A 26,134-nucleotide genomic window follows, 5' to 3' on the forward strand; every position below is an offset into this window, starting at 1 on the left:
TGACTCTTCAATATCAAAAGAGCCAAGTTTTGCTCACAATTATGTAACCTTCAGTATTTGCCTTTAAAATCTTTTATTGTCACTTTGGTTAAATACTCCAGAATGATCAGGGATCCTATTTAATAAAATGTTCAGACATTTTGATGTTTATTGACACACTTTCCAAAATCAAATTCTATAGTCTTATCATCACAATCTAACTGAAATATTCCAGGGGGGCCATGGATATTTCATCTCCTATATAAAAAGAGTACACGACTGAGGCTTGTTAACTTACATGGGAAGCTCTGTCCACTGAATGATACTGAACCCTCTCGGATTATATGTAGAAATGTTATTAAAAACTGTATGAAACTCTTAGAAATCAGGTATGTCCTAATATGTTACCTTGAAGTGGTGTGTGTCACAGAAATAACTGAACTTCCTTGTTAACCGCATGGTCATGAACTCTAATCAGATCTCTAACCATGGCCACTTTTAAGTCTTTCGTTGTTTCTAGACAGTTATACTCAGATGCTTTTACAAGCCCTCCTTCAAATGTGTTTCATCTGCACTGAGACTCATGGAAAGAAACTGTAGTACAGGTTTCTGATAATAAGATCAAGCAACTGAACTCGGTAAGAATTAGTTAAGCACAACAAGAATAACATGGGACTGAATGAGTTGAGGATGATTATAATTTTTATGACTTTCTTTTGTTGAAACATTGTGTTTCCAGATTTAAAGAAATTAAGATAATTGTAACTTACAGCAATTTGATAAAATATACCTCCGTGAATAAAACATTTATCTTCTACCTGATCCCTTCAGAACTCAAAAACTCCCAGTATTTTTATATTTTCATAATATATTCACTTGTGTAGGTTCAATAAGAGTAACAGGACATAACTGGAAACACTGGTTATATTACTGGGGTTTTGACTGGAATGCCTAGTTGAGGGAGACCTGCATAAACTCAGGTAACCAGAGAGCTTAAGGAACTAAGGTTGACTATATGGAACCAATGAAGCCCTCTGAAAAAATAGCCTAATATCTTGCTGACAGAGTTCCCAGCAGACTTACCATGTGAAGAGGGAAGGTCAATTCCTGGCAGATGCAAGAAACTTGGGATACTTTTGGGACCTTGAGAAAGAATGAATCCCAATCTCTAGGTGTTACAGTTGAAGTCTGTGGCAAGTATTTGACTTGGCTTCTAACCTTGAAAGGCTGTAAACTGTGGTATTTGACTTGGCTGCCAACCTTGAAAGGCTGTAAAGTTCAGTCTGGAGAGTCCTTATGAAAAGAGCCTCTAAGATCAATCACAATTTTTGCTGCACTTAGACCAAGTTTTAAAAAACTAGACTTCTTTTGCAAACCAATTAGTCTATTGGGCTATCTTTGGTAAAAATGAGTGATTATATATAGAAAAACTGTTTCAATAACATACCTTTGTGAATACTATTTTCAAGTATGGTTCATTATAAACTGGACAAGATCCTGAATTCTTCTGGTTTTCTCCAGTGCCTGGCTACAGTTCCCCCAACTAACATTTTTGGGGTTTTTTTCCCCCATCCTTTTTACTTAGAATAACTTGATAACCAAAAACTGCCCTTTCTCCTGAAGCCCTGCAAACTGCGCATAAACAACTTAAACGTCAGAGAAATCACAACAGCTCCTATGTAGACAATCTCCATGCCCGCTGCTCGATGGGCTACTCAAAAAGATCGCCATAAAAATTTACAAACCCAGACAATACATCAGATTGCCACTGCCTGTCATCCAGAAATCCACTTGACGGGCTACACTCTGAAACTGGTTTCTAATTAGATCCAATCATCAACCACTGCTTTTGTTTCCACAGAAATGGCTTATTCCTTCCTGATTTGAACCATTGGACTGAGAATACATCACCGCCTCCTGAAATGAGTTTAACTACCTCCCGTCAGAACCCGGACTGGTTCACTGAAATGGAACCATCTGTCAACTGTCCATGGGTGAGAGTTCCAGGGAAGTTTCCAAGGAGGGAACTGCAGGAGCCACGGGCGAGCCGTCCCTAGTGCACCACGATGGCACAGTCAGGATTTTGAATTGAAACCATGTGGGAAACAACAGGTACAAGGACACTCAGACACTCCTCTGTGAAAGGTACCCTCCCCGCACTAAGAATACAGGGAAAAAAAAAAACCCCTCCACCTTTATTTAAAGCCAATAAGCTGCAGAAACAAACCTGGTTATATTTTTACTAATCTACTACCAGAGCCCACATTCCTTACTAAAGCTCCCAAACATCCATTTTCTTTATCCTGTCAATTCCTGACAGGTTTACCGTCTAAAACGTATATTTAAAAAAATGCCTGCTTTGGTCTTTTGTTTAGGTTTCGGTTTCATTATTGGGACTCCGGGTGCACAATATAAAACTGATTTTTTTTTTCTCCTGTTAATCCGTCTCATGGAAATTTAACTCCTAATCCAGCTGGAAGAACTTTGGACAGGAAAATTTCTCCCTCCCCTTCACTCTGACCCGCCAATTGGTCCTCCAGCCCAACAGCTAATTCACTGGCTTGGATTAATTCCTGAGGTTTTCCACCTTCCCCCTCCCTAGGCATCTGGCAGTGCTGAGTAAACTGAGCCCAAGATGGGATGAAAGGAGGAAACAAGAACATTATTTTCCAACTACAGCAGGACAGGGTGGTTAAGATTTTCAGCCCCAGTTTCAGGTAATAAAATTTATAAACATTTTTACATTCACCCTCATGTTCATACTTATGGGCCAGATCTTAACATGCCAAGTATCAATACTTACAACAATGTCTAACAAAATACGGGCTACACAGATATAAATACCTTGTAAAAACCCACAAAAACATCTGAGAGGCCCCAGAGAATAGAGGCATAAACAGATACAAGATTACAGGTGTGGGAAACTATACAAATTTTCGGTGGAAAAGTACACAAGTGAACAGAAAGTGCGGTGAGGACCCTGGAGGTGGGGCTCGGGAGGGAAACAAAATAAGGCAGAAGGGAGGACGGGCGCTCGAGAAGTGACCTCAAGTTATTAGAATGCTTTAAAAATGTCAGGTGATCTTCCCAGATGAACAGATTGTGTCTAAATACTTTAAAACTTGATAGACAGTTACCAAGTACATGAATGATTGTTTTAGATGGAAAGGAAAATTAAAAGATCAAGAAAAAAGTCAAAAAATGAAAAAGCATTTCTAACGAGAGGACAGAATTGTGCTAAAGGCTATGTAGGTATTACATTAAAATAACTAAAATATCCACCACGTTCTCCTATTACTTTATCTATGACACTGGTCAAGCTGTTAGGTGGGTACACAGGTATGTGTACACATGTTCACACACACAGTATACTTTCTGGCTAGTGTCATCTGCTATCTGATCTTTGCTCTAAGGGTAGAGTTTTGGCTATCTTAAACACCACCTCTTTTGTAAACAAACCCTATCTCTGAGGTACACAGTTACACAGTTTTGACCCAGAGAAAGAAGAAAAGCATTTTAATAGACATCTCTCCTTCCGTTGCCTGGGTCTGGTCCTTTACAAAATGGTTTATTTGCCTATTTCAGAAAAGTTGAAATTAGTTTCAACCTGGATTGAGAAAGCAGTTATCCTCTGGAAGTAAATGGTCCAAAAACAAATTATTAATGAAAGTTCTAGTGTCCATTAGACATATTTTCTTACATCTGGCCACTAGAGCGAAAATCAACTCACAGAGCATTTCAGACATTCTGTCCTTACACACGTTCATTTTTTGCTTAAGTGCCAAAGTCTGTCCATATATAACCTCTCGTTAATAAAACCGGCAGAGGTGTTCAGACTGAGGAACGTGTACGTTCTAAAACCAGAATCTAAAATCTAATAGACTCAGTTAAATGCGGTCTGTGTACACCAGCACATTTCAATTACTAAAAATTTTCATCAACATAAAAAGGATGACACTGAGTTAGGACAGCCTGTTGAGACTCCAGATAACACAGCAATCCAACAGCCCCTAGGGACACGTTCTTCTTTTAAGTGATTTAAAAAAAAAAAAGCTTTTGTTTTTAAGAGGCTATCTAACACATGCTACTTATAGCACCGTCAGTCTGAAGAACGCTACATATTTCAAAGAAAATGCCTTTTGATTCCGTGAATGGGTTCGTGCCAAATTCAGCATCTTTTAGGGCAGACCAGTGATCAGCACTGGAAAGCTGTCCACGTCTAGAGCAACAATTGAGTCTGAACACCCGTGACTGACATGCAGACGACAATGGGGTGGCTTAAGTTACTCCCTCAGAGCGACCCAAAGGCTCTGGGACTTACCTCAGACCCCATCAGAGACCAGCTACCGGCCGTGGAGCAAACCTGCCACACCACAGCGTGAGCCAAGGAGATCTGCAGAACCACATCACAGTTTAAGACAGTCTGTGCCCAAAAGCAAAAGGAAGGTCTCTGTGCACAAAGGAGGGAGGTACTCCTGTGAGGGTAATGATGGGGGGGGGAGGGGCGCTGAGTGAAAAAATGAGGCAATAAAAGAACAGACTTTCATGTTCTTTTCTCCTCCAATGTTATCGCAGAAACTACACGCGCGCGCGCGCGCACACACACACACACACACACACACACACCCCTACACACGCTATGCTGATACTGTTCCTCGTTCTCAAAATTACCCCAGCAAGGAAAGACCACACCTCCGAAATGATCAGCCAAAAGGGGCATCATGTTTCCACACAGAGCAAAACGCGTTATCTCCCAACCACCTGTAAACACCCATCAAGAACACTAAGATACCTCATAGGAAAGGAAGGAAAAAAAACCAAATCCCTTCATTTTCGTTGCGACTGGACCTGATTTATACACCACACCCCCCATATACTAGTCTCCTCCTTAGCCTGACTGACCACGACTCTGTCAGCCTGACAGGCAGAGCTCAGTCTCTCCGGTTAAGCAGCCTTCCCAGCAGGAAAGGCACCCACTGGCAGCAGCCCGGAGCTGTGGGCCTCTGGGGGCCGCCGAGGGCCAGCCGCTCCCAGCCGACCCGGCAGCACCATCTCCACTCGGAGCTACAGGGCTTCACACTGGGAAAACGTCTCTCCCGAGTCATACACAACCTTTCTTTCTTATTAACTGTGCCTCAGAGAGACGCTGAAGGTCTGTTCTAAGCAGAGAAAGCAACAGACTTTTGCATAGGGAAAAAGGAAAAAAGGAAAAAAAAAGGCAAGATGTGGGAAAGGATTCCCACCAGCCCTGCTCCAGTATGACAAGGGCTCGGCTCACAGGGACAACTGCTTCTTTTCCAGTCCCAGTGTCACCGGTGTCTCAGCTCGGTTGTTTCCTGATGATGATGCATCTGACTGACTGACAGGGCCGCGGGGAGTGGTGGGGGAGGGGAAGGTGACAAGAAAAAAGGGACGAGGCCACAGGATGATAATGACTGTGTGGCAGAGAATCGTCAGAATGGCAACAAGAGACCACCACCGAACACGGATATAAAACTACTAGCTGTGGGGACTCAGAACTCAATAAACAAGTAACAGTACTAAATATTTTGGTAAACAAGTAACAAACGAGCTGGCTGTTCAAGAGCAGAGAACTGTTCTTGTTTCTCCTTCACGGTTGAGGGTTTTCATGGTCGAGGGGTTTCCATTTGGAGTCCACAGACGCTGTCTGTACAGCCTTAAGAAATCTGAGAAGTCCCTCCTTCTGAGGATTCTCTGGTACACGGTGGGTTCAACACTTCAGCGCTGACGAACGTGGAAGGGCGGCCAGCCCTTCACCAGACCCTAGCACATCACGACCCTGGTCTCTGCTCCGGGCAGGCTTCAGTTCTTCTTGTCCTTCTGAAGCTGGCTTTTTGTGGTCCCTAGGTTGTTCCACACTTCTGTGTACATTAGGGTCCCAATGAAGACAAACAAGGTACCCAGCCAGTGCCACAGAGTGAAAGGGTTCTGGAAGTACAAGATGGAAAAGATGAGGCTGACGAACTTGCGTAGGGTCACGACAAGGGTGACGGTGAGGGAGGCGCACTCCGTGGTGAGAATGAAGACGCCCCGGATGCACACGTACCTGGGGTGGTAGGGTTAAGGTGGTTTCGGTAGACTAGAGAGAGAACACCAGGGAGAACATTCTGGCATCGCTCTTGGTTTAAATGCTCATATTCTAAGAACCAGAAGACAAGGGTGGGTTATGGCTGCTCGGAGGCTCTTCCTCAGTAGAACATCTTACTGAATGAACGTCCTACCATTCATCTGTGGATCCTCCCTTGAATGCCAGCAGACCGCCCACTGTTCTCGCTCTGAGTTCCTCACACGGTGTACGGTGAGGGTCCCCTCCCAAGCAGTGACAGAAGGTAGGTAACACTTTCAATAAACGTCAGCAAACCTACTTTAGGGGACCCGGGCTCCACCTCTTTGTCCAAAGACGAACTCTGCCGGCCAATCTACTAGGTGACGTCAGAGGAACGAGACCAATCTCGACCTGTTTCACGGTTTCAGACCCTTCATGATTTTATAACGTACTTCAGGTTGTTCAAAGGAACCATTTAAAAAATTAGGTCTTAGTTAGTTTGAAATTTCTTGCAGAATTTTGTGGCAACCTGAGACATATCCTAGGCTACCAAACAACTCCAGCAGAAATCACGGAGCATTCACGTCCTATACTATTCCTTGGTGATCCACTGATTCTACACCTCCCCCCGGAGCAGTCCCTTTATGGTGCCCAGGGACTTACCGACCTGCTGCAGCACTAACCTCTCTCTGGCCCCCCGACCAAGGCACTAACTGGATGGGCAGCTCTGTCTCCGGTAGTACAGAACAGATCAAGGCAGAGACGAAACTCAAGTCATGCACCGTTAGAAGAATAAACATTCCTCGGTCAAAAGACCACGGAGCAGACCTCATGGCAGAGGAGCGCAAAGGATACTGAGTGATGACGTTCATGAGGAGGTAGAACCACATGATGGGCACTGTCACACCAATGACCGGAACTTGATACAATTCTGCAAAGATGGAGAGGGGAGACGGTCCTATTTCTGACAGCTGAATGGAGACCAAACGTAACAGAGACAGCAACACTACTTCCCTTGGACTTGGACCCATATGCCACTTTACTTGCCTTGATTCCAGGCTACGTCGGTCTCAAGAGTCATTACATTGGTTTCTTAAATTATTTATTGCAACTGTAAAATAAACCCATCACCATCCACCTGACTAGGACCCCACTTTACAAAGAAACACTGTGAGGCACAGAGAAGTTACAAATGACATGCTCTTAAATGATGATCGACCCCAGAGTAAAGACAACCCATAAATAAATACCATTTGGAAATACATGCAATCCTACTAGTAATCGAAGAATTCAAAACTAAACAGGGTTCTACCATTTTAGACTCTATTAAAACAGCAATTAAAAACGTATAAAATCTTAATCTGGAAAGGCAGTAGTGGAATTGGCAGCCACTCATTTGGTAGTAGTATCAACTGGGGTGTGTGTGTGTGTGTGTGTGTGTGTGTGTGTTTTAAATCCATTTCATAATGCTCACATTAAGGGACAACACAAGTATTGACAGTCATTCTTAGGAATTAATCCTCATTAATTCAAAAGAAGAAAAAAGTTCTCCATTGATGGAGTACTATTTATAATGAGGAAAAACCAAATCAATCTCAGTGGCTGTGTAAGCCTTAAAGGAACTTTCACTAAATGAGGCGGGACACATTTGATGAAAAAAGAATCATGAAGATTATATACACTCACACAAAAAAGAAGGCAAGTGAGAAAGCAAGTATGAAATGTATCCACACAAGGATTACGACTATGTAAAAATGTATGTAAGCACTGTCTGGAAAGAAACTGCTAAAATGAAATTAGCTGACGTCTAAGGCTATAGAACTGTAATTTTTCTTCCTTTAAATGCATTCTTATGTTATGAGGCTTGCATAGCAAATATCTGGGAGGAAATAAAATATTCAAGATCAAAGAGACTAAGGACATAGTAATTCTCAAACGATCAGTCTTTAAAAATTCCTAAGGTGTTTGGGGGGTAGAATTATTCTGTGTAATTAGGAAATTCTAACAGTGACAGTGAGATCTCCTTAGTAAAGGAATGTTACTTTTCTTTTGCAAAACATAAAATATAACTGACTAGACTAGTGGGAAATCCCCATAATGTGGTATTCAACTGTCTTTGAAACACTGAAAAGACAAGTAACATTATTACTGTTTAATAGCTTCAGAGATCCACTGTATCAATTTGCTATGTAAAAGTCAATCAGTAGGACTCAAAATATTTAGGTGGGTATTCAATTCTCGTAACAAATTCAAGGATAACAGGTTCATCTGAGATAACCTGAGGCAAGCCAGAGGAAAAAAGAAAACATACTTAACTCAGGGATGGTCTTGAAGAAGTTGAAGGCATACTCTAAAAAAGATTTTACGTAAATACCATCCCTGTGACTTTCAGAAGCAGCATTCTAGTAACTAAATCAAAATCAATCCCAAGGAGTCTGATAATATTTTTATGTCAATAGTCCATCGCTATGTGGAAACTCTCAAGGGACCTTAAAAATTATTGTGTCAAAAATGGCCATGTGTCAATTACATCTCCAAAAAAAAAAAAAAAAGTCAGAAATGATTGAGTAATTCAGAACCTTAAAAACTTTCTTTTTTTTTTTAAGATTTTATTTATTTGACAGAGAGAAATCAGAGCTAGGCAGAGAGGCAGACAGAGAGAGGGGGAAGCAGGCTCCCGCCGAGCAGAGAGCCCGATGCGGGGCTCGATCCCAGGACCCCGAGACCACGACCCGAGCCGAAGGTAGAGGCCTAAACCACCGAGCCACCCAGGCACCCCAGAACCTTAAAAACTTTCTGACAGGGGTGCCTGGGTGGCTCAGTGGGTTAAGCCTCTGCCTTCGGCTCAGGTCATAATCTCGGGGTCCTGGGATTGAGTCCCGCATGGGGCTCTCTGCTCAGCAGGGAGCCTGCTTCCCCCTCTCTCTCTGCCTGTCTCTCTGCCTACTTGTGATCTCTGTCAGATAAATACATAAAATCTTAAAAAAAAAACCAAAACTTTGACACACTACCTTCATTACACACTTTCTGTGGGTGAATGGGACAGACAACACTGCAAACTCCAACAGAAAGCGTTCAAAACTTCCTAACGCAGGTTCTGATGACAAACAAGTTTACGGGGCACATACCGCCACCCCACAAAATATACCTACCATTTTAGAATATGAGCAACAGAAAGCCTTAATTTTACACATGTTTATTTGTTCCTGTGTGTTCCTTTGTCTGTATAAACACTATGTCTTTTAGTCGATAATTACATCAGATAGGTAATCCCCTTCAAGTTAATCAGCAATATATAGCTAGTTGATGAAACAGTCCCTTGGACAAGTAACAGCTAATTTACCCTGTAGACATCTGAATGAATTTTGCTTATTCCTGCTGCTTTATTTCCTACCCTTTACCTTGGAAAAAAGCCCCCTCATGGTTTGTTTCCCCTCGCTCCAAGGGAGCTAGGACGGTGTGTGTGAGCGGGTCCGCCTTTGCCTTTGCAGCAAAGGAAGGGCAGGAGCAGACAGAGCTGACGGCTGCCCGGTTTCTCACGGTCCCCCCTCTGCGGGGTGGTATTGCTATTTTTTGGCATTCTCAAAACATCAAACGTTCCGCATGCAAACACAAACACACAAATTCCAAAGCAAAACAGAAAATGTGAAGATACCCTCTTGCATCGTTTGCAAATAACTGAGAAGCATCTGGAAGAGCTTTTGCCACTGCAACGGCTGATGAACAGCACGGTATCCCCAGGAGGTGGAGTGGGGATGGCTCCCCAAAAGGCGGTGATTTGGGTAAGATCGTGAAAAAAGCTGCGGTCAAGTCCACGGCGAAACTGAGAAGTGGCCCCAGAACCTGTCAGGTGATTCTACCAGCTAAGCCCCCACTCACCAGACTTATTGAACAGAACTGCATGGTCATAAATGTCGGAAGCCAGGAAAATGAAGCCAGGAAGCGGAAGGGCATGCTATGGGAAGAAAGAGTTCATGTAAATTTACATACAGAAGTATTACAGAATACACACGGCAGCTTCACAATGACTCACAGTTCTACAAGCAGTCTGACAGGCAGGATCAAGAGAAGCAATTCAGACTCATTAGGTTAAACGTATCCAGGACTTTGGACCACGTGACACTGTCCAGCAGGCTACTGACCCCAAGCCACAGCTCTGGGACTTACGGACTGGAGTCAGAGATCATCACACACTGAACAAAAAAATGAAGCCAGCACCCTTCCCTCAGCAAAAGGGAGGCTTAAACTCATAGTCATTCAGCCCGTTATGGGGCAGTTACCCTGAGCCAGGTACTGTTCTAAAAGAAAGACGTGAACCAGAGAGCCTGTTCCTTATTTTTTTAATTCCCGGCCACACCCTCCAGTCCCAGTTAAATATCTCAGCCTGATTGTCTGCAGCTTCAGCACGAAAGCTGGCAGTGACGAACCTCTGAACCCTGAGGCGGGCGGCATCTCTACTGCCTGGGACCTTGAGGGGCCGTGCTGTGGATGCTCTCTCCATAGGAGAGAGGCTGGAGGAAGAGTACAGTTAGAGGGGGCGGCTCTGGCTTAGCAGTTTCCAAAAAAGCAGCAGAAGCACACAGAATTAGCTAATGGAACTCTCCATCGAGTACAGAGCGCTCCCTGGAGGGATGCTGTCCCCCCTCTTCCCTCAAAGGCTTGTCCTCCTGCCCCCGGCCCCCTCTGCATGGGGTTTTTGTAACTTATATTCCTGTTCCAAGTATCCATAGTGGTTTTACTCGATTTCATCTACAGGAACACTGGGGGTGAAGGTCCTTATCCACAGACGTTGTTCCTGGTTACGGGACATGCTAGGTTCACACTGACCGATCATGAGCAGCTCACGTAGAGAACTGTGGCTAAGAATACACATTCGTAGCCTATTAAAAATACTTGGTCCTGGGGTGCCTGGGTGGCTCAGTGGGTTAAGCCTCTGCCTTCGGCTCAGGTCATGATCTCAGAGTCCTGGGATCGAGCCCCACATCAGGCTCTCTGCTCTGGTGGGGAGCCTGCTGCCCCCTCTCTCTCTGCCTGCCTCTCTGCCTACTTGTGATCTTTCTCTCTCTGTCAAATAAATAAATAAAATGTTTGAAAAAAAAATACTTGGTCCTTTAGCTACACCAGAAAAACGCATATTTCATTTGAAATAACAGAGTATGATTCAGTACTTTTTATCTCAGGCTCAAGAAATTGCTTACATTATAAAACAAAGCCTCCTTGGAATGTTTCCCAAATTGTTTATATAGGGTCTCTTGGAAAATACCCATCCGTGCTGACATCAGAAGTGCAAACGTCAGTGCCCCAATCCCTGAAAACACAAAAACCAGGTTATAAGATACTGGATTTGCTCATTTCCACACGTTTTCCTAAAGAACAGTGACTGTTCTACATTTATCACAAGCCAGCTGTAGAACATGTACAAAATTTTTAAAAGTAAAAATCAACCACATTATCACTACCCACTCCTTGATAGTCTGCTCTATTTATGTATATATTTTATGCTAACACAGGATTATAATGAATATACAAATGTACATCTTGCTTTCTTCATAATCCTTTTTTTGGATTTTTTTTTTTGGATTTCCCTTCAAGTCATTCATTAGAATATTTTTCCAAGGTATGAACCCACGGCTCCATGACTTTATCATGTGCAGGGACCATAGTAAAGGTCTTACAACACGAGAATGATTAGATTACTTCCAATTATTTCACCATTGAAATCAATGTATATCCTTGTACATAAATCTTTAAACAAAATGTTGATGATTTCCTCAGGGTAAACTTTCCTGAATGAAATTACAGAGTCAGAAGTTGCAGACATTTTTAAAACAGTGCATAAATTTTTCCAGAAAGGCTGTGTCCATTTCTACCATAAACAGTTTATACAAAAATGGTTGTCTTACTGCACCCCCGGCAGCAATGAGGAAAATCATTTACTATCTTGCCATTTTAATAGGCCAAAAATAAAAAGGTACTGCATTTTGGTTTCAGTTTACATCTCTCTGATTCTAAGAGTACTGAGGCTAAACATACAGCAATCAGATATTAATTTTTCCCCATGAATTGTATGTTTATATCCTCTGCAAATTTTTCTTATTGAATAAAGTGTTTTCTAACAGTTCATGATGATTTTTTTTTTCGTGAAGAAGAACAACCTTAAAGGGGTAAATTTTCGAAGCCAAGCAGCAGGGAGATTCTAGTTCTTTCGTTGCTATTTCTCTTTGCTTCACTCTCACTCTGTTACTGCCGTCACGGCCTGCGCTTGGAAAGAGTTTCACCTCCGTATCCGACAACACGAGGCCAGAGCTCTGTAGGAGTGGTCTAATGAGTTCCACAAAGAGATACTCATATTTTTAAAAATTCCCTAGGAGACTCTGATGATCAGTCGGGTCTGAGAACACTCATTATGGAAGAGCTAACTTATGAAGAAAATGAATCTAAGATTTAGAAATGAGTCCCTTGGAAATTGACTGCTTCTACTCAGGAGACAGACCAAGAACAAATAGAGGACTACGCACTCGCTCAGAGAGAGTGACAGGCAAACGGATGTGCGCTTTTCGTTCCATACCAATGGCGGCCACGGAAATCGTGGAACCGTGTTGTAGAATACATTACCCTGAACGTGGACGTTTTCTTTTTTCACGTTCTGAACACCGAAGTTCAGAGATAGGTGATCCCAGGTGCCTCTCTCTTCAGTGGCATAATCTGGTTAGCCAAAGCTTCTTGCCAAGAAACCCGTCCCCTGGGAGAAAACTCAGCAAACAGAACTTCAGAGGCAATTAGCGTTATTGTAATCACTGTACTTGCCTAGCAGCCACCTTAAAAACGCCTGGAATCCATCATTCTCACTCGAGCTGGACTGGGAAGTCTAGGAAAGACGAGAAAATACCAGGTAGAGAGACCAGAGCTACATGCCAGGTGCCTGGGTACGAAGGAACGATCTGTGTTACCCTCTCCTGCCCGCTCTTCTCTCGCAGAGACCCAAATCCTTCCATGGCATAAGCATGTCAATGTCCTGCGTCCGTAAAACACCCCGGGGGCCCCCACGGCAAGCAGGGAAGAGAAACGATTTGTGAAGCGACTCTTACCACCTGCTTTGCTGACATGAAAGTGCAGATAAATATCCCCACAGACACCAGGGCAATGGAGGTATATTTGAAAATGCTGTATCTGCGAAAACAAGAACGAGAACACCTCAGGAGAAGACAAGCACGGATACGAACTTCCACGCGATGCTCCCAGTCCGATGCTGTGCGAGAGCAGCCGTCAGCGGAATCCAGCCGACGGGCTCGCACACACCGAAGTCTGGGCACGAACGAAGCAGGATGCTGACCGGTGGCTAAACTCCCTTTCTTGGTGTTGCTTAAAATAGTTTGTTAGTCTGTGGACCGAGAGGTTGTTTCGTCAGAACACGAAAACAAAAAAAGACATAGGCCAGACATGCTAGGCCATCCTGCTCGGGGTCCCAGGGAAAGCCGGACAGACCTGAACTGCCACCTGTGGTGCTTCCGGTCTTCAGGGACCCAAACCCAAGCGTCAGAGACACACCACACAAGAGGGAGAACGGATCATAAGGGACAAGTAGCAGGATTCAGTGTCGGGGGGAAAAAAATCATTCAACTGGCCATTGTCAGGAGAGGATTTTTTTTTTAAACACCTCTGACCGACTTAGACGTTTTTAAACGTCAGCACAGTTGGATAAAGGAAGAAATATTTCACTAATAGGACTACTGGCAGTAAGAACAGTGGCATTTCATATTAACTGAAACAACATCATTAATATCCCTCTTGGGCTCGTACTGATAAAGCGGAAGGACTCAGGCAAGGACAAAAAGGAATTAAATTTACAGGATGAGCCAGTCAAGGTTTTCTAGTTAAATACTTTGTACAGTTCCGGTCATATCACCTCGTAGCAGGCCAGCAGGCCTGGCTAAGCTGCAGATCGGGGGCCAAGAGCAACCTGCTGGTGGAGAGAGGCAGGATGAAGTCGGAGGCCCTGAGGAGGCAGATGGAAAAGTAAGGGCACTGGAGTCTGGAAAGATCAAGACAGGGAGAGGTTTGTAAGACAGGCCTAAAAATTAACGAAGCGCAGGATGAGGTAAGGATTGACTTGGTCTTCAAATCCCGGAATGAGGAACACACTGTGACCCTAAGGGGCTCCACTCAAAATACACCAAAGGAGATAATAACTTACAAATTCCTGATATTAGATGGTTACCTGAGGGAAATTCCTGCTCTCTGGGTGATACACAGCAAGGAGAGTCAACAGGGCTCACTTGGACAGATGCAAGAGGACAGACCCAATACAAGCTCTCCAGGGCAACGGAGATGATTAAGAAAGGCCCCTGACGGCACCTGGGTGGCTCAGTCGGTTAAGCCTCTGCCTTCGGCTCAGGTCATGATCCTAGGGTCCTGGGATCGAGCCCCTTGTCAGGCTCCTTACTCAGCAGGGAGCCTGCTTCCCCCTCTCCCTCTGCCTGCTGCTCTGCGTGCTTGTGCTCGCTCTCTCTCTGTGTGTCAAATAAATAAATAAAATTAAAAGAAAAAAAGGCCCCTGACATTTCAGAACACTCTCAGGAGAACACATTCCTTTTAGAATATGTTCTTTTGTAGCCCTATTACGAGCCAAATCAAGAGTTGGAAGGCCTGCGGGTCTGCCCCAACGCCAAGTCTACACTACCAAGAAGGGTTGCAGTCACTTCAATGTAACAAACCCATTACATACGAACACTTACGTGGAGACCTGGAAAGGAAGTCAGCTGCAGTCGGACTCATCTGGGGACTAAGCCTCCAAAGATAAAGGGTTCATGATAAGGAGCCTAGCAGGACAGGACAACTGTCCCTACCACACAGCTCTTATTACTTAAATACTTTAGGTTGCCACACTTAACTGGCAGCACTTCCTAAGCTGGTAGAGACTTCTAACCCTGGGGCTAGCTACTAAAAACAGAGAAAAGCTGGCCTGAGCTTGTACAATTGATCTTTTTTTTTTTTTTTTTTTTTTTATTTTAAAGATTTTATTTATTTATTTGACAGACAGATCACAAGTAGGCAGAGAGGCAGGCAGAGAGAGAAGGGAGGAAGCAGACTCCCCGCTGAGCAGAGAGCCCGACGCGGGGCTCGATCCCAGGACGCCGGGATCACGACCCGAGCCGAAGGCAGCGGCTTTAACCCACTGAGCCACCCAGGCGCCCCTGTACAATTGATCTTAACAGTGAGGGTGAACTTCCCCTGAGAAATGTTCCAGACTGAATGCGCTGACTCTCCCCAGTGCCCTTCCTCCTTGGGAGTAAGGGGTAAGGCTCAGAACGAAGGGAAAGACAAATACTTTGAGAAGGTATCCCAGGTATTTCTGAGATTTCCCAGTCATATCCCAGAGAGAGGCACTGGTGACAGCCACATAGAACAGAAGTGCAGAGATCACAGCACATCACACAAGGGTCTTTGTTGTTGGGTCTTTGTTAGGAATTTTCTCTCTCACATGGGTGTCGTTAGTTCATCATGTTGTACTGATAAACACCTTCTATGAGAGTGCCGTTCAAGAACTTCCACGAGGCTGAAAATGTTCCCTACCTGGGTTCTCCAACATGGTCGCCAGTAGCCACGTGTGGCTACTGAGCACTTGAAATGTGAGAAACGAAATATTTATTTAATTTTAAGTAACTGAAATTTATTTTTTATTTTTTTATTTTTTTAAAATTCATTTAACAGACAGAGATCACAAGTAGGCAGAGAGGCAGGCAGAGAGAGAGGAGGAAGCAGGCTCCCTGCCGAGCAGAGCTTGATGCAGGGCTCGATCCCAGGACCCTGGGATCATGACCCGAGCCGAAGGCAGAGGCTTTAACCCACTGAGCCACCCAGGCGCCCCACGTAACTAAAATTTAAATGTCAAGAGTCCTGTGGAGTTAGTGGAGACCACATGGGACAGTCAAGTTCTAGATCGGCTGGCTTTGGAGGTTATCACGGTACTAAGGATGCAGTGCTGACAAGAGCTATTCTGTTCTACACAGAGGAAATGCTCCAAAGCCACAGGTGGGGCCCCTTACCTGGTCCATGGCCTTGGGATGCGCAGCACCGGCACAGAGAAAATCAAGAAACAAGCTAGGTGATTGAGAGCAAACTTATCACCACTACGAGGAAAGGAATCCAGCCTATGGATGGGGCTCAGGATATCCTTCCTATACACAAAATATGAAAGTGTATTATTTACCTTTTCTTCAAAATGATAATTCCTAGGATCATGTTGGCAATGAGAGAACCCTGCAAAAGGAGAAAACAGTAAGAGAGTTTGAGTGCACCAGGGAAAGACAATAATTCAAGATAAGTAAGAATATGGACAAGCAAGAAAAAGCCAGAAAGGAAGTGGTTAGGATGATTAATTAGTAAGGTCCACTTGTTCTTATAATGGCAACAAGTATAAAGCACACAAATTTGTTATGTAAATAACACCTTCTGAAGATAACAATGAGAATAAAAATGACCAATTCTCTAAATATTGGTCAGAGCTGAAACTAAGGCTACCAGAAATGAATTATATTGTAGACTTAATTTTGTTAAATTTTTCCATCCATTTATGAGAGCTTTTGCTAAGCTTCTCCTCACCCCCGGTTTTAATTAATGAAAGAAGGCGTGCAGGGATCGTTCTCTTCTCTGGAAAGCTGTCGCTCAATCAGCAAGAGTTTATTGAAAGTCTATTATGTGCTCCGTACTTTGAAAGTCACTTTTGTAATTATAATTAGCTCTGAAAAGTCCCTTTGAGGATAGTATCTTTAATCTCCCAGAAATCTCAGACTACACAGAAATGTTATAATTACCATGGTCACCAATTCTGCATTCTTTTGCTATCCTAACTACATTCCCCTTGAAGTCTTTCTTGATGTGTAGGGAGCACTCCGTTCTTATTTACTTACATACAAACTCTCAAATAAATAAATAAAAATCTTTAAGAATTTCCCTTTATTTAGAGCACCTGGATGGCTCAGTCAGTTAAGCGTCCCACTCTTGGTTGGGGCCCAGGTGATTGAGATCAGGCCCTGCATCAGGCTCCACACTCAGCGAGGAGTCTCCCTGAGACTCTCACCCGCTGCCCCTCACTGCACCCGTGCATGCGTACACTCTCTCTAAAGTAAGTAAGTATTTAAAAAAATAAGAATTTCCTTTTACTTATTGTCTCAAAAGTCTCTTGCTTTAAAAAATTAGAAAACCAAAAAAGGGATGTATCAATTTTATGTACTAGAAGTAAACATAATTTTATGAAAGAAACCAAAAGTGGTAAGAAATAAGTTAAATAATGTTCATAGCAAGTCTGAATACAAAATCGATCAGATGAAGGAAATTAAACATGAAATCTGTGATCCAGAGAGATTTTAGCTCCTTTTATTGATCACCCAGAAGACCTCAGAGGGATGAAAGTCAACTGTCCCCTCTTGGCCTTACTGTACAGATGAAAGCCAGCCTTTGCTCCTGCATCCAGGAGACCTTCCTTAGATGCTGGACTCTACTTGTTATAAGACCTTTCTACTTCTGTCAAGCGTTCAATCGACCCACTTAGGTTTCCCAGAGGCACATACGCCCGTCAGTGGGCAGCACTTACGGATCTAAATATCATATGCAGGGGCATGGCGATGTTGAGATTCAAGGCATAGTTGTTCACCACGCTGACCGTGAAGAACATGGTCACCATCACAGCATAGTACCTGAAGTGCAGAGATCACAGCACATCACACAAAATCTACTACTTCAAGAAAATCAAGTATAGAAGGAAATAGTTATGTTTGGTTAGAAAAGTATTTTGTTTTAGTCCCTCTAGATTAAAAGATTATATCGCTACGATAATGTGAAGTCAGTACTAAGTACATATAAAAATACATCCGAAGCCAGACTAACAAGGAAAAAGTCTGAATGATAGACTATGTTTCAAGAAACACTATTTTAATCTTTTGAGTATACTCAAAATATCTTTCAAGCAATTTGAAACTAGGCTTCAAAAAACATCTGAGCAGTGACTGGGTGTCTCAGTCGATTAAGTGTCTGCCTTCAGCTCAGGTCACAATCCTGGGATCCTGGGATCGAGCCCAGCATCAGGTTCCCTGCTCAGTGGGAAGCCTGCTTCTCCCTCTCGCTCTGCCTCTCCTTCTGCTTGTATGCTTGCATGTGCTCTAATAAATAAATAAGTCTTTTTAAAAAACAACAAAAAAACAAAAACAAAAAATGTTGTCTGATAGACATCAATAGGTTTTTCAGTGAATGGATAATATTTATTATCATTATCACTTCTTTGTATGTAATGGTTAATTCTCCCAACCATTTCCTATATATACTTGTTTCTACTGTTAATTTCCACAATTCCATTCTAAAGAAAAGATGTGCTAAATTAAGGATGACTTTCAATCTAGCAACTGTTGAAATTATCTCACATTCCGAACTGGCGGTCTCCAAATTAATGAGGATATTATCTGACTGTTACCAAGTTGTATTTAAAATCAGGGCCTCTGTTTTTGACAGTTTATAGGTCCTTAATAATAAAAGCAAAAACCAAAAACCAACATTCAGTAACCCTAATAACTTAGAGGAAGGGAAAAATATAAATGAACAGTTATGAATAAATAATTACATAATTTTGGATTTGTATGCCCCATTTTTATCTAGAAAATATTAAAATGCCTTTCGTGTATATCAGATTAAACCCTATAAAACTGCTACTTTTTTGGAGGTCAAAAGAGTTGAAAAGCAGCAATCTCCTATGATTCAAACGAATACATTCATAAAGAGAAAAAAATATCTGAAATAAATGGCTAAAAATGCAGGGCAAAGGAAAATAAGTAGTTCTGTATCCTTCAGAAAATGGTGAAGGTCTTTGAGCACAGATCATCCCCACCTTTTTCATCTTGGCACATCTGAAGAATGACAGCACTAAGAGTCCAGTCATCTTCCTTGACAAGAACCTACCTGATGCTGCTGGTAGATATGGACCTACAAGCCCTAACCATCAGCCATGCCAGGGTGAAATTAACAGTCTATCAAATTTGAGAAGCTTCACAATGAATGCAGGAGAGTATTACACACACATAAAATTACTGCTGTTCCAAAGAAAACCACAAGTCCAAAATGGTGCCACTTAAGTTTACAGACCCAAGTCAGCAAACCAAGACTTAATTCTGAACCCAACTACAGTTACAACCAATACCCCCACTCCCCCTGCCGTCCCAGGAATGTAACCTTTTACCAGTCAACAAAGAATTTCCTGGTCAGTACTAGGGAATTTACTGATAGAGCGGGATATTTGTTTTAAATGGCAAGCAGAAGCCTCCAAAAGGTTCAAAATTCTAAAACAGTCTCACTAAAAGACTCACTGTAAACAGCTAATGAAAATGAGCAAAGGTACCTAAAACAAGACCGTAGAACTGACATAACGGCTACTATTCCCCTCTGTCCTTTGAGTATTCATCCTAGTCAGCCTCCCATGAACTGCCTTTCATTCCAAAGAGACCATCACACAGTTACTTGTAGAAGAAGACCCGTTGAGGCTACAGCCAATACTCTTCTCTTCTTGGCTCAAGGCCAAACTAAAGTCCATAGGTGAATAATTTCCTAAACCTAGGGAGGATCCTCAAGAGTTTTTGTAAATACATTACTTCCTGAGCCCAGCTGAGCAGGGAAAATAAAAATTCACGGTGTCCCCTCCTTTACAAATAATGAAGGACAGTTGGAAGAAAGGCAGAGACAAGGCCCACCCCTCATCCCCACCCACGCCCTAAGAGGAAATTGACTTTGACAGGATTATATGCCACCCTGGAAGGAGCCCTCCACCCCTTCCCCTGTGAACTACCGGATAGGTAGATGAGCGTATGGACAAAAACCTGATTGGGTGACAGGTGCATGCATGGAGGGTTAATCAGATTAACTCTTACCAGTCTCCCAATCTCCCCTATCTCAAAATTGTAAGTGTAAAAATTCTGATTTTAAGGGAACAAGAGTCCTTCTAGGAGAAGCTTGCATTCTTTCCCTGTGTCTTTAAGATGTAAATGTTCAAGATTCTACTGGTCTTCTCTAGGAAATCCTTTCTAGTCCATCTCCTTAAAATACAAATTTTAGAGTAGTCATTCTTATCAAGAAAAACACAAGGGGGAGAGGTCATTTGGAACTTGAGTTGCCAAGGAAAAATTTCAAATCTTAAGTGTCTTCACAAATACTAAAAAAGCTTTGGCCATCTAGATTGATAACCTTATTCCATCTACCAGAAAAATAACTGAGATCTAACTTTTACAACTAGCAAATTCTGTACGTACTTCATGGCAGCAATTTAAAATACAAAGCCGCAAGGGCTCTCCGTCTGTATGTTCATGTGTGTCTGTGTTTATGTGTTGTCGCTATTTTTCTACTTCTGGGTGGTATTGCTACAATTAATTTGTACAAGAGCTCTATTTAGTTGGTTTTAAGGCAACCACCTGTAAGGATTGGGCATTCTAAAACTCTCTGAAAGAAACTAACCCAAATATTTTTCAAGGTCACATGGTTTGGAAAAAAATGTTTGATATTTTAAGGCTGATGGCTTAATTAAAAAGACATGTCTTTGGAGTTACCAACACTAAATATAAAACTTTTATTCTATTTCAGTTTACTAGCCCCCAAATAAGTTCATGTTGTCCTTTACAAGATCTGTCAACAAAAATTAATAGCTTAGGATAACGGCTGACTTTGTCTAATGTTTAATACTGTTTTTATATGTCACCTAAACATAGTTATTAAGGACAAGTAAATTAGATATAAACAAGATAAAAGTTTATAAATGAACTTTTCAACAATATTAAATCTACATAGTTTTCCCAATTTTTTTTGTAACCTAAAACCTTAAAGTTTTGCTGAATTAGGTTAAATGATGAATTAAGTTAAATTCATTAAATATCTAAATCATTTCTAGAAATAGAAGGACCCTAGGCTCACCTCATACTAGATAACTAACAAATCATCCTAAATACCCCAGAAATTGACCTGAAGACTAGCAGAACAAACTCCATAACTAAAGGCAGAGAAGGGCCACATGGAAGAAGGTAGGAAGTGTGAATATGGTTTGGGAGAGAAAGGACTCCGGGAGCTGCTGTTGCAGAGAAGGACAAGAGACAGACTAACACACGTGGGAGGCACGAAGAAAACAAATCCCCATAGCAACTGGCTTGGAAAGTGAGAGGGGCTAAATTTTGTGAGTTCTTGTGGGGCTTAAAGCCTGGAGTTCTGAAGGTCAGTGGGTTTGGTTCAGATAAAGCCTCAAGGCACTGGGGCTGCTCTTGGAGAAAAGGGAGGGCAGACAGTCTGGGACACAGAACATGGAAACAGGGATTTGGAGAGGGCTTGGGGTACACCATGAAGAGGTTAGTTGCTCATCTCTGACCTATTCCAGAGAGGCAGCGCACAGAGAGACCCCTCTGGGAACAACAAAGGAAGTGACAGAGCCATTTCCCTCCCCCACTCCTTAGTATAAACACAGAACCACCTCCGGGAACTAGCCCAGCACTGACACTTTCAACCTAAACTGCTTACACTGCTGGTACTACCCCTCCCAGTAATGCTTGCCTCAGACCCAACAAGACAGGCCCCCTCCCCCAGAAGACCAGCCCAAACTCCAGCCCACAGCACATCTCCTGACAGGAGCTTTGCAGGGCCTCGGTTCCAGCAACAGTGGTGAAAGTCTCATTTCACAGGCAGACCAGGGCACAACTTATTAAAATGCACCACATTCAGGCCAGACACCAAACACTGCCCACACAAGGCAAAGAAAGCCTCTGTAAATGACTGGCCTGGAGGATCAAGTGGCCATGTCACAACAATAGACCACTTGCTGCACACATCAGAGATACGCCCTAAAGTGGCAGGGCCTGGGTAACAGGGGACACTACACTGCAGGGTACTACAGGACCTCTTCTTCATAAGGCCATTACCCTCAAGAACAGGAGATGGAGCTGACTTTCCTAATACACAGAAACACAGAGGGCGCCTGGGTGGCTCAGTGGGTTAAGCCTCTGCCTTCGGCTCAGGTCATGATCTCAGGGTCCTGGGATCGAGCCCCACATCAGGCTCTCTGCTCAGCAGGGAGCCTGCTTTCGCCTCTCTCTCTGCCTGCCTCTCTGCCTAATTGTGATCTCTCTGTCCCTCTGTCAAATAAATAAATAAAGTCTTAAAAAAAAAAAGAAAGAAAAGAAAAGAAATAGACATAGAGACTTAAATAAAATGAGAAGACAGAGGACTCTGTCCAAATGACAGGATAGGAAAAGGCCACAGACAGAGACCTAAGTGAAACAGATAAAAGTAACATGTCTGATAGAGAATTTAAAGTAATGATCATAAAGATACTCATTGGACTTGAGAAAAAAGTGGAAGACACGAGTGAACCCTTAACAAAGAGATAATAACATAGCAGAGATAAAGGACTCAATAAATGAAATGAGAAATATGCTTGATGCAATGAATGCAGGCTGGAAGAAAGAGAGGAATGAATTAATGACCCAGAGGATAGAGTAATGTAAAGTAATTAAGCTAAACAAAAGAAAAAAAGAATTATGCAAAATAACAACAGACTTAGGGAACTCAGTGATTCTATCGAAAGTACTACTGTTTGCATTATAGGAGTTCCACAAGGAGAAAGAAAAGGGGGCAGAAAATTTAGTTACAGAGATAATAACTGAAAAGTTCCCTAATCTGAAGAAGTTAACAGATATCCAGATCCAGGAGGCACAGAAAATCCCCAACAACATCAACAAAAGGAGATCCACACCAACACATATAATAATTAAAATGGCAAAACATATAGTTATAAAGAAAAAAATTTCAAAGCGCCAAGACAAGAGAGGACAGTTACATACAAGGGAAACCCCAAAAAGTTATCAGGGGATTTTTCAGCAAAAACATTATGAGCCAGAAAGAAGTGTATGATATATTCAAAGTGCTGAATGGGATAAATCTGCAGCCAAGAATACTCTATCCAGCAAGGCTATCACTCAGAATAGAAAGGGAGATAAAAAGTTTCTCAGATGAACAAAAACTAAAGGAGTTTGTGACCACTAAAACAGCCCTGGAAGAAATATTAATGGGGACTCCGAGTGGAAAGGAAAAACCAAAACTAACAATATGAAGGTAGGAAACACAAAAACAGAAAAAATTAATATTTCTGTAAAATATCAGTCAAGGAACTCACAGAATAAAAGGATGTAAAACTATGACACCCTATACCTAAAATGTGGGGAGAAGAGGACTAAAGAGTAAGTTCAAATTTAAACAACCAACCACTTAATATGGACCATTATATGCAAAAAATGTTTTATATATACATAAACTTAATGGCAACCACAAATCAAAATCCACTAATAAATACACAAAAAATAAAGAAAAAAAATTCACATTATCACTAAAGAAAACCAGCAAACCATGAAAGAAAGACAAAGGATCAGAGAAAATCTTCAGAAACAACCAGAAAACAAGTTATAAAATGGCAATAAATACATATCAATAATTACTTTGAATTTAAATGGCCTAAACACTCAAAAGATATAGGGTGGGGGTGCCTGGGTGGCTCAGTGGGTTAAAGCCTCTGCCTTCGGCTCAGGTCATGATCCCAGGGTCCTGGGATCGAGCCCCACATCGGGCTCTCTGCTCAGCAGGGAGCCTGCTTCCTCCTCTCTCTCTCTCTGCCTGCCTCTCTGCCTACTTGTAATCTCTGTCTGCCAAATAAATAAATAAATAAATAATCTTAAAAAAAAAAAAAAGATACAGGGTAATAAAACAGGTTAAAAAAAAAAATAGACTGGGGCGCCTGGGTGGCTCATTGGGTTAAAGCCTCTGCCTTCGGCTCAGGTCATGATCCCAGGGTCCTGGGATCGAGCCCCACATCGGGCTCTCTGCTCAGCAGGGAGCCTGCTTCCTCCTCTCTCTCTCTGCCTGCCTCTCTGCCTACTTGTAATCTCTGTCAAATAAATAAATAAATCTTTAAAAAAAAAAAAATAGACTCATCTACATGCTGCCTACAAGAGACTCACTTTAGACCTAAAGACATCCACAGACTGAAGTGAAGGAATGGAGAAAATTTATGCAAATGGATGTTGAAAGTACTTAATACCAGACAATCTAGACTTTAAAACAAAGACTGTAAAAAAAAAAAAAAAAAGAACAAAGTCTGTAACAAGAGACAAAGAAAAACACTAAATAATAATAATAATCATAGAGACAATCCAACAAGACATAAAAACTGTAAATATTTATGCACCCAACATGGGAGCACCCAAATACATAAAACAGTTGATAGCAAATATAAAGGAACTAATTGATAATAATATAGTAATAGTAGGGGACTTTAACACCCCACTTACATCAATAGACAGATCATCTAAACAGAAAATCAATAAGGAAACAATGGCTTTCAATGACACACTGGAACAGATGGATTTAACAGATGTATCCAGAACATTCCAACCTCAAACAGAATACACATTCTTTTCAAGTGCACATGGAACATTCTCCAGAACAGATCACATATTAGGCCAAAAAACAAGCCTCAACAAATTCAAAAAGACTGAAGTCATATCATGCATCTTTTCTGACCACAATGCTGTGATACTGGAAGTCAACTATGACAAAAAAAAAAAAAAAAAAAAAAAATCGTACAGATCACAAATACATGGGGGTTAAAATACCATGCTACTAAACAATGAATGGGTCAATCAGGAAATAAGAGAAGAAATTAAAAGGTGCTTGGGTGGCTCAGTTGGTAAGCATCTGTCTTCAGCTCAAGTCATGATCTCAGAGTCCTGGGATCGAGTCCCTTGTCAAGCTCCCTGCTCAGCTGGGAGTCTGCTTCTCCCTCTCTCCCTGCTCATGCTCTCTCTCTCGCACTCTCTTTCTCTCTCAAATAAATAAAATCTTCCTTTTTTTAAAAGATTTTATTTATTTATTTGACAGACAGAGATCACAAGTAGGCAGAGAGGCAGACAGAGAGAGAGGAGGAAGCAAGCTCCCCGTTGAGCAGAGAGCCCGATGTGGGGCTCGATCCCAGGACCCTGAGATCATGACCTGAGCCGAAGGCAGAGGCTTAACCCATGAGCCAACCAGGTGTCCCTAAATAAAATCTTTTAAAAAAAGATTAGAAATTAAAAAGTACACAAAAACAAATGAAAGTGAAAACAATGGTTTAAAACCTTTGGTATGGGGGCACCTGGGTGGCTCAGTCACATAAGCCTCTGCCTTCAGTCCAGGTCATGATCTCAGGGTGCTAGGATCAAGCCCCGCATCAGGCTCTCTGCTCAGCAGGGAGCCTGCTTCCGCCTCCCTCTCTGCCTGCCTCTCTGCCTACTTGTGATCTCTCTCTCTCTGTGTCAAATAATAAATAAAATCTTTAAAAAAATAAAATAAAACCTTTGGTACATAACAAAAGCAGTTCTAAGAGGGAAGTTTATAGCAATACACGCCTACCTCAAGAAGCAAGAAAAATCTCAAATAAACGACCTTCCTTTACATTTAAAGAAGCTGGAGAAAGAACAAATGAAGCCTAAAGTGAGCAGGAGGAGGTAAATAATAAGGATTAGAGCAGAAACAAATGATGTAGAAACTAAAAAGACAATAGTCTTTGGAATTCAATTGATGAAACCAGGAGCTGGTTCTTTGAAACAATAAAATTGATAAATCTCTAGCCAGACTTATTAAAAAGAGAAAGGAACCAAATAAATAAAACCACAAATAAGAGAGGAAAAACAACAACCAACACCACAGAAATACAATGTAAGAGAATATTATGAAAAACTATACACCAACAAACTGGGCAATCTAGAAGAAATGGATAAATTCCTAGAAACCTATAAATTACACAAACTGAAACAGGAAGAAACAGAAAAACTTGAACAGACCAGTGCCAGCAAAGAAGTTGAATCAGTAATTTAAAAAACTCCCAATAAACAAAAGTCCAGAACCAAAAGACTTCACAGGAGAATTCCGCTAAACATCTGAAGAAGAGTTAATACCTATTTTTCTCAAACTATTCCAAAAAACAAAAAAGGAAGGAGAAGTTCCAAATGCATTCTATGAAGCCAGCATTACCCGATACCAAAA

At 42.0% G+C, this 26,134-nt stretch overlaps 1 protein-coding gene across 1 annotated transcript in view; it reads right to left on the reverse strand.

Annotated features, from left to right (window-relative positions):
• Positions 1–655: 655 nt before the first annotated feature.
• SLC35B4 (solute carrier family 35 member B4) overlaps positions 656–26,134 on the reverse strand; it is a 43,708-nt gene continuing 18,229 nt past the window's right edge. The window contains exons 3-10 of the mRNA XM_080818335.1: positions 17,640–17,742; positions 16,257–16,306; positions 13,135–13,216; positions 12,854–12,914; positions 11,245–11,354; positions 9,926–10,001; positions 6,902–6,977; positions 656–6,046 (exon numbers count right to left, since the gene is read on the reverse strand). Of these exons, the coding sequence (XP_080674461.1) occupies positions 5,803–6,046; positions 6,902–6,977; positions 9,926–10,001; positions 11,245–11,354; positions 12,854–12,914; positions 13,135–13,216; positions 16,257–16,306; positions 17,640–17,742 (802 nt within the window). The 3' untranslated portion in view covers positions 656–5,802. The remainder of the gene's footprint in view (positions 6,047–6,901; positions 6,978–9,925; positions 10,002–11,244; positions 11,355–12,853; positions 12,915–13,134; positions 13,217–16,256; positions 16,307–17,639; positions 17,743–26,134) is intronic.

Source organism: Martes martes (genome assembly GCF_963455335.1).
Source record: "Martes martes genome assembly, chromosome: 11".
Taxonomy (NCBI): domain Eukaryota; kingdom Metazoa; phylum Chordata; class Mammalia; order Carnivora; family Mustelidae; genus Martes; species Martes martes.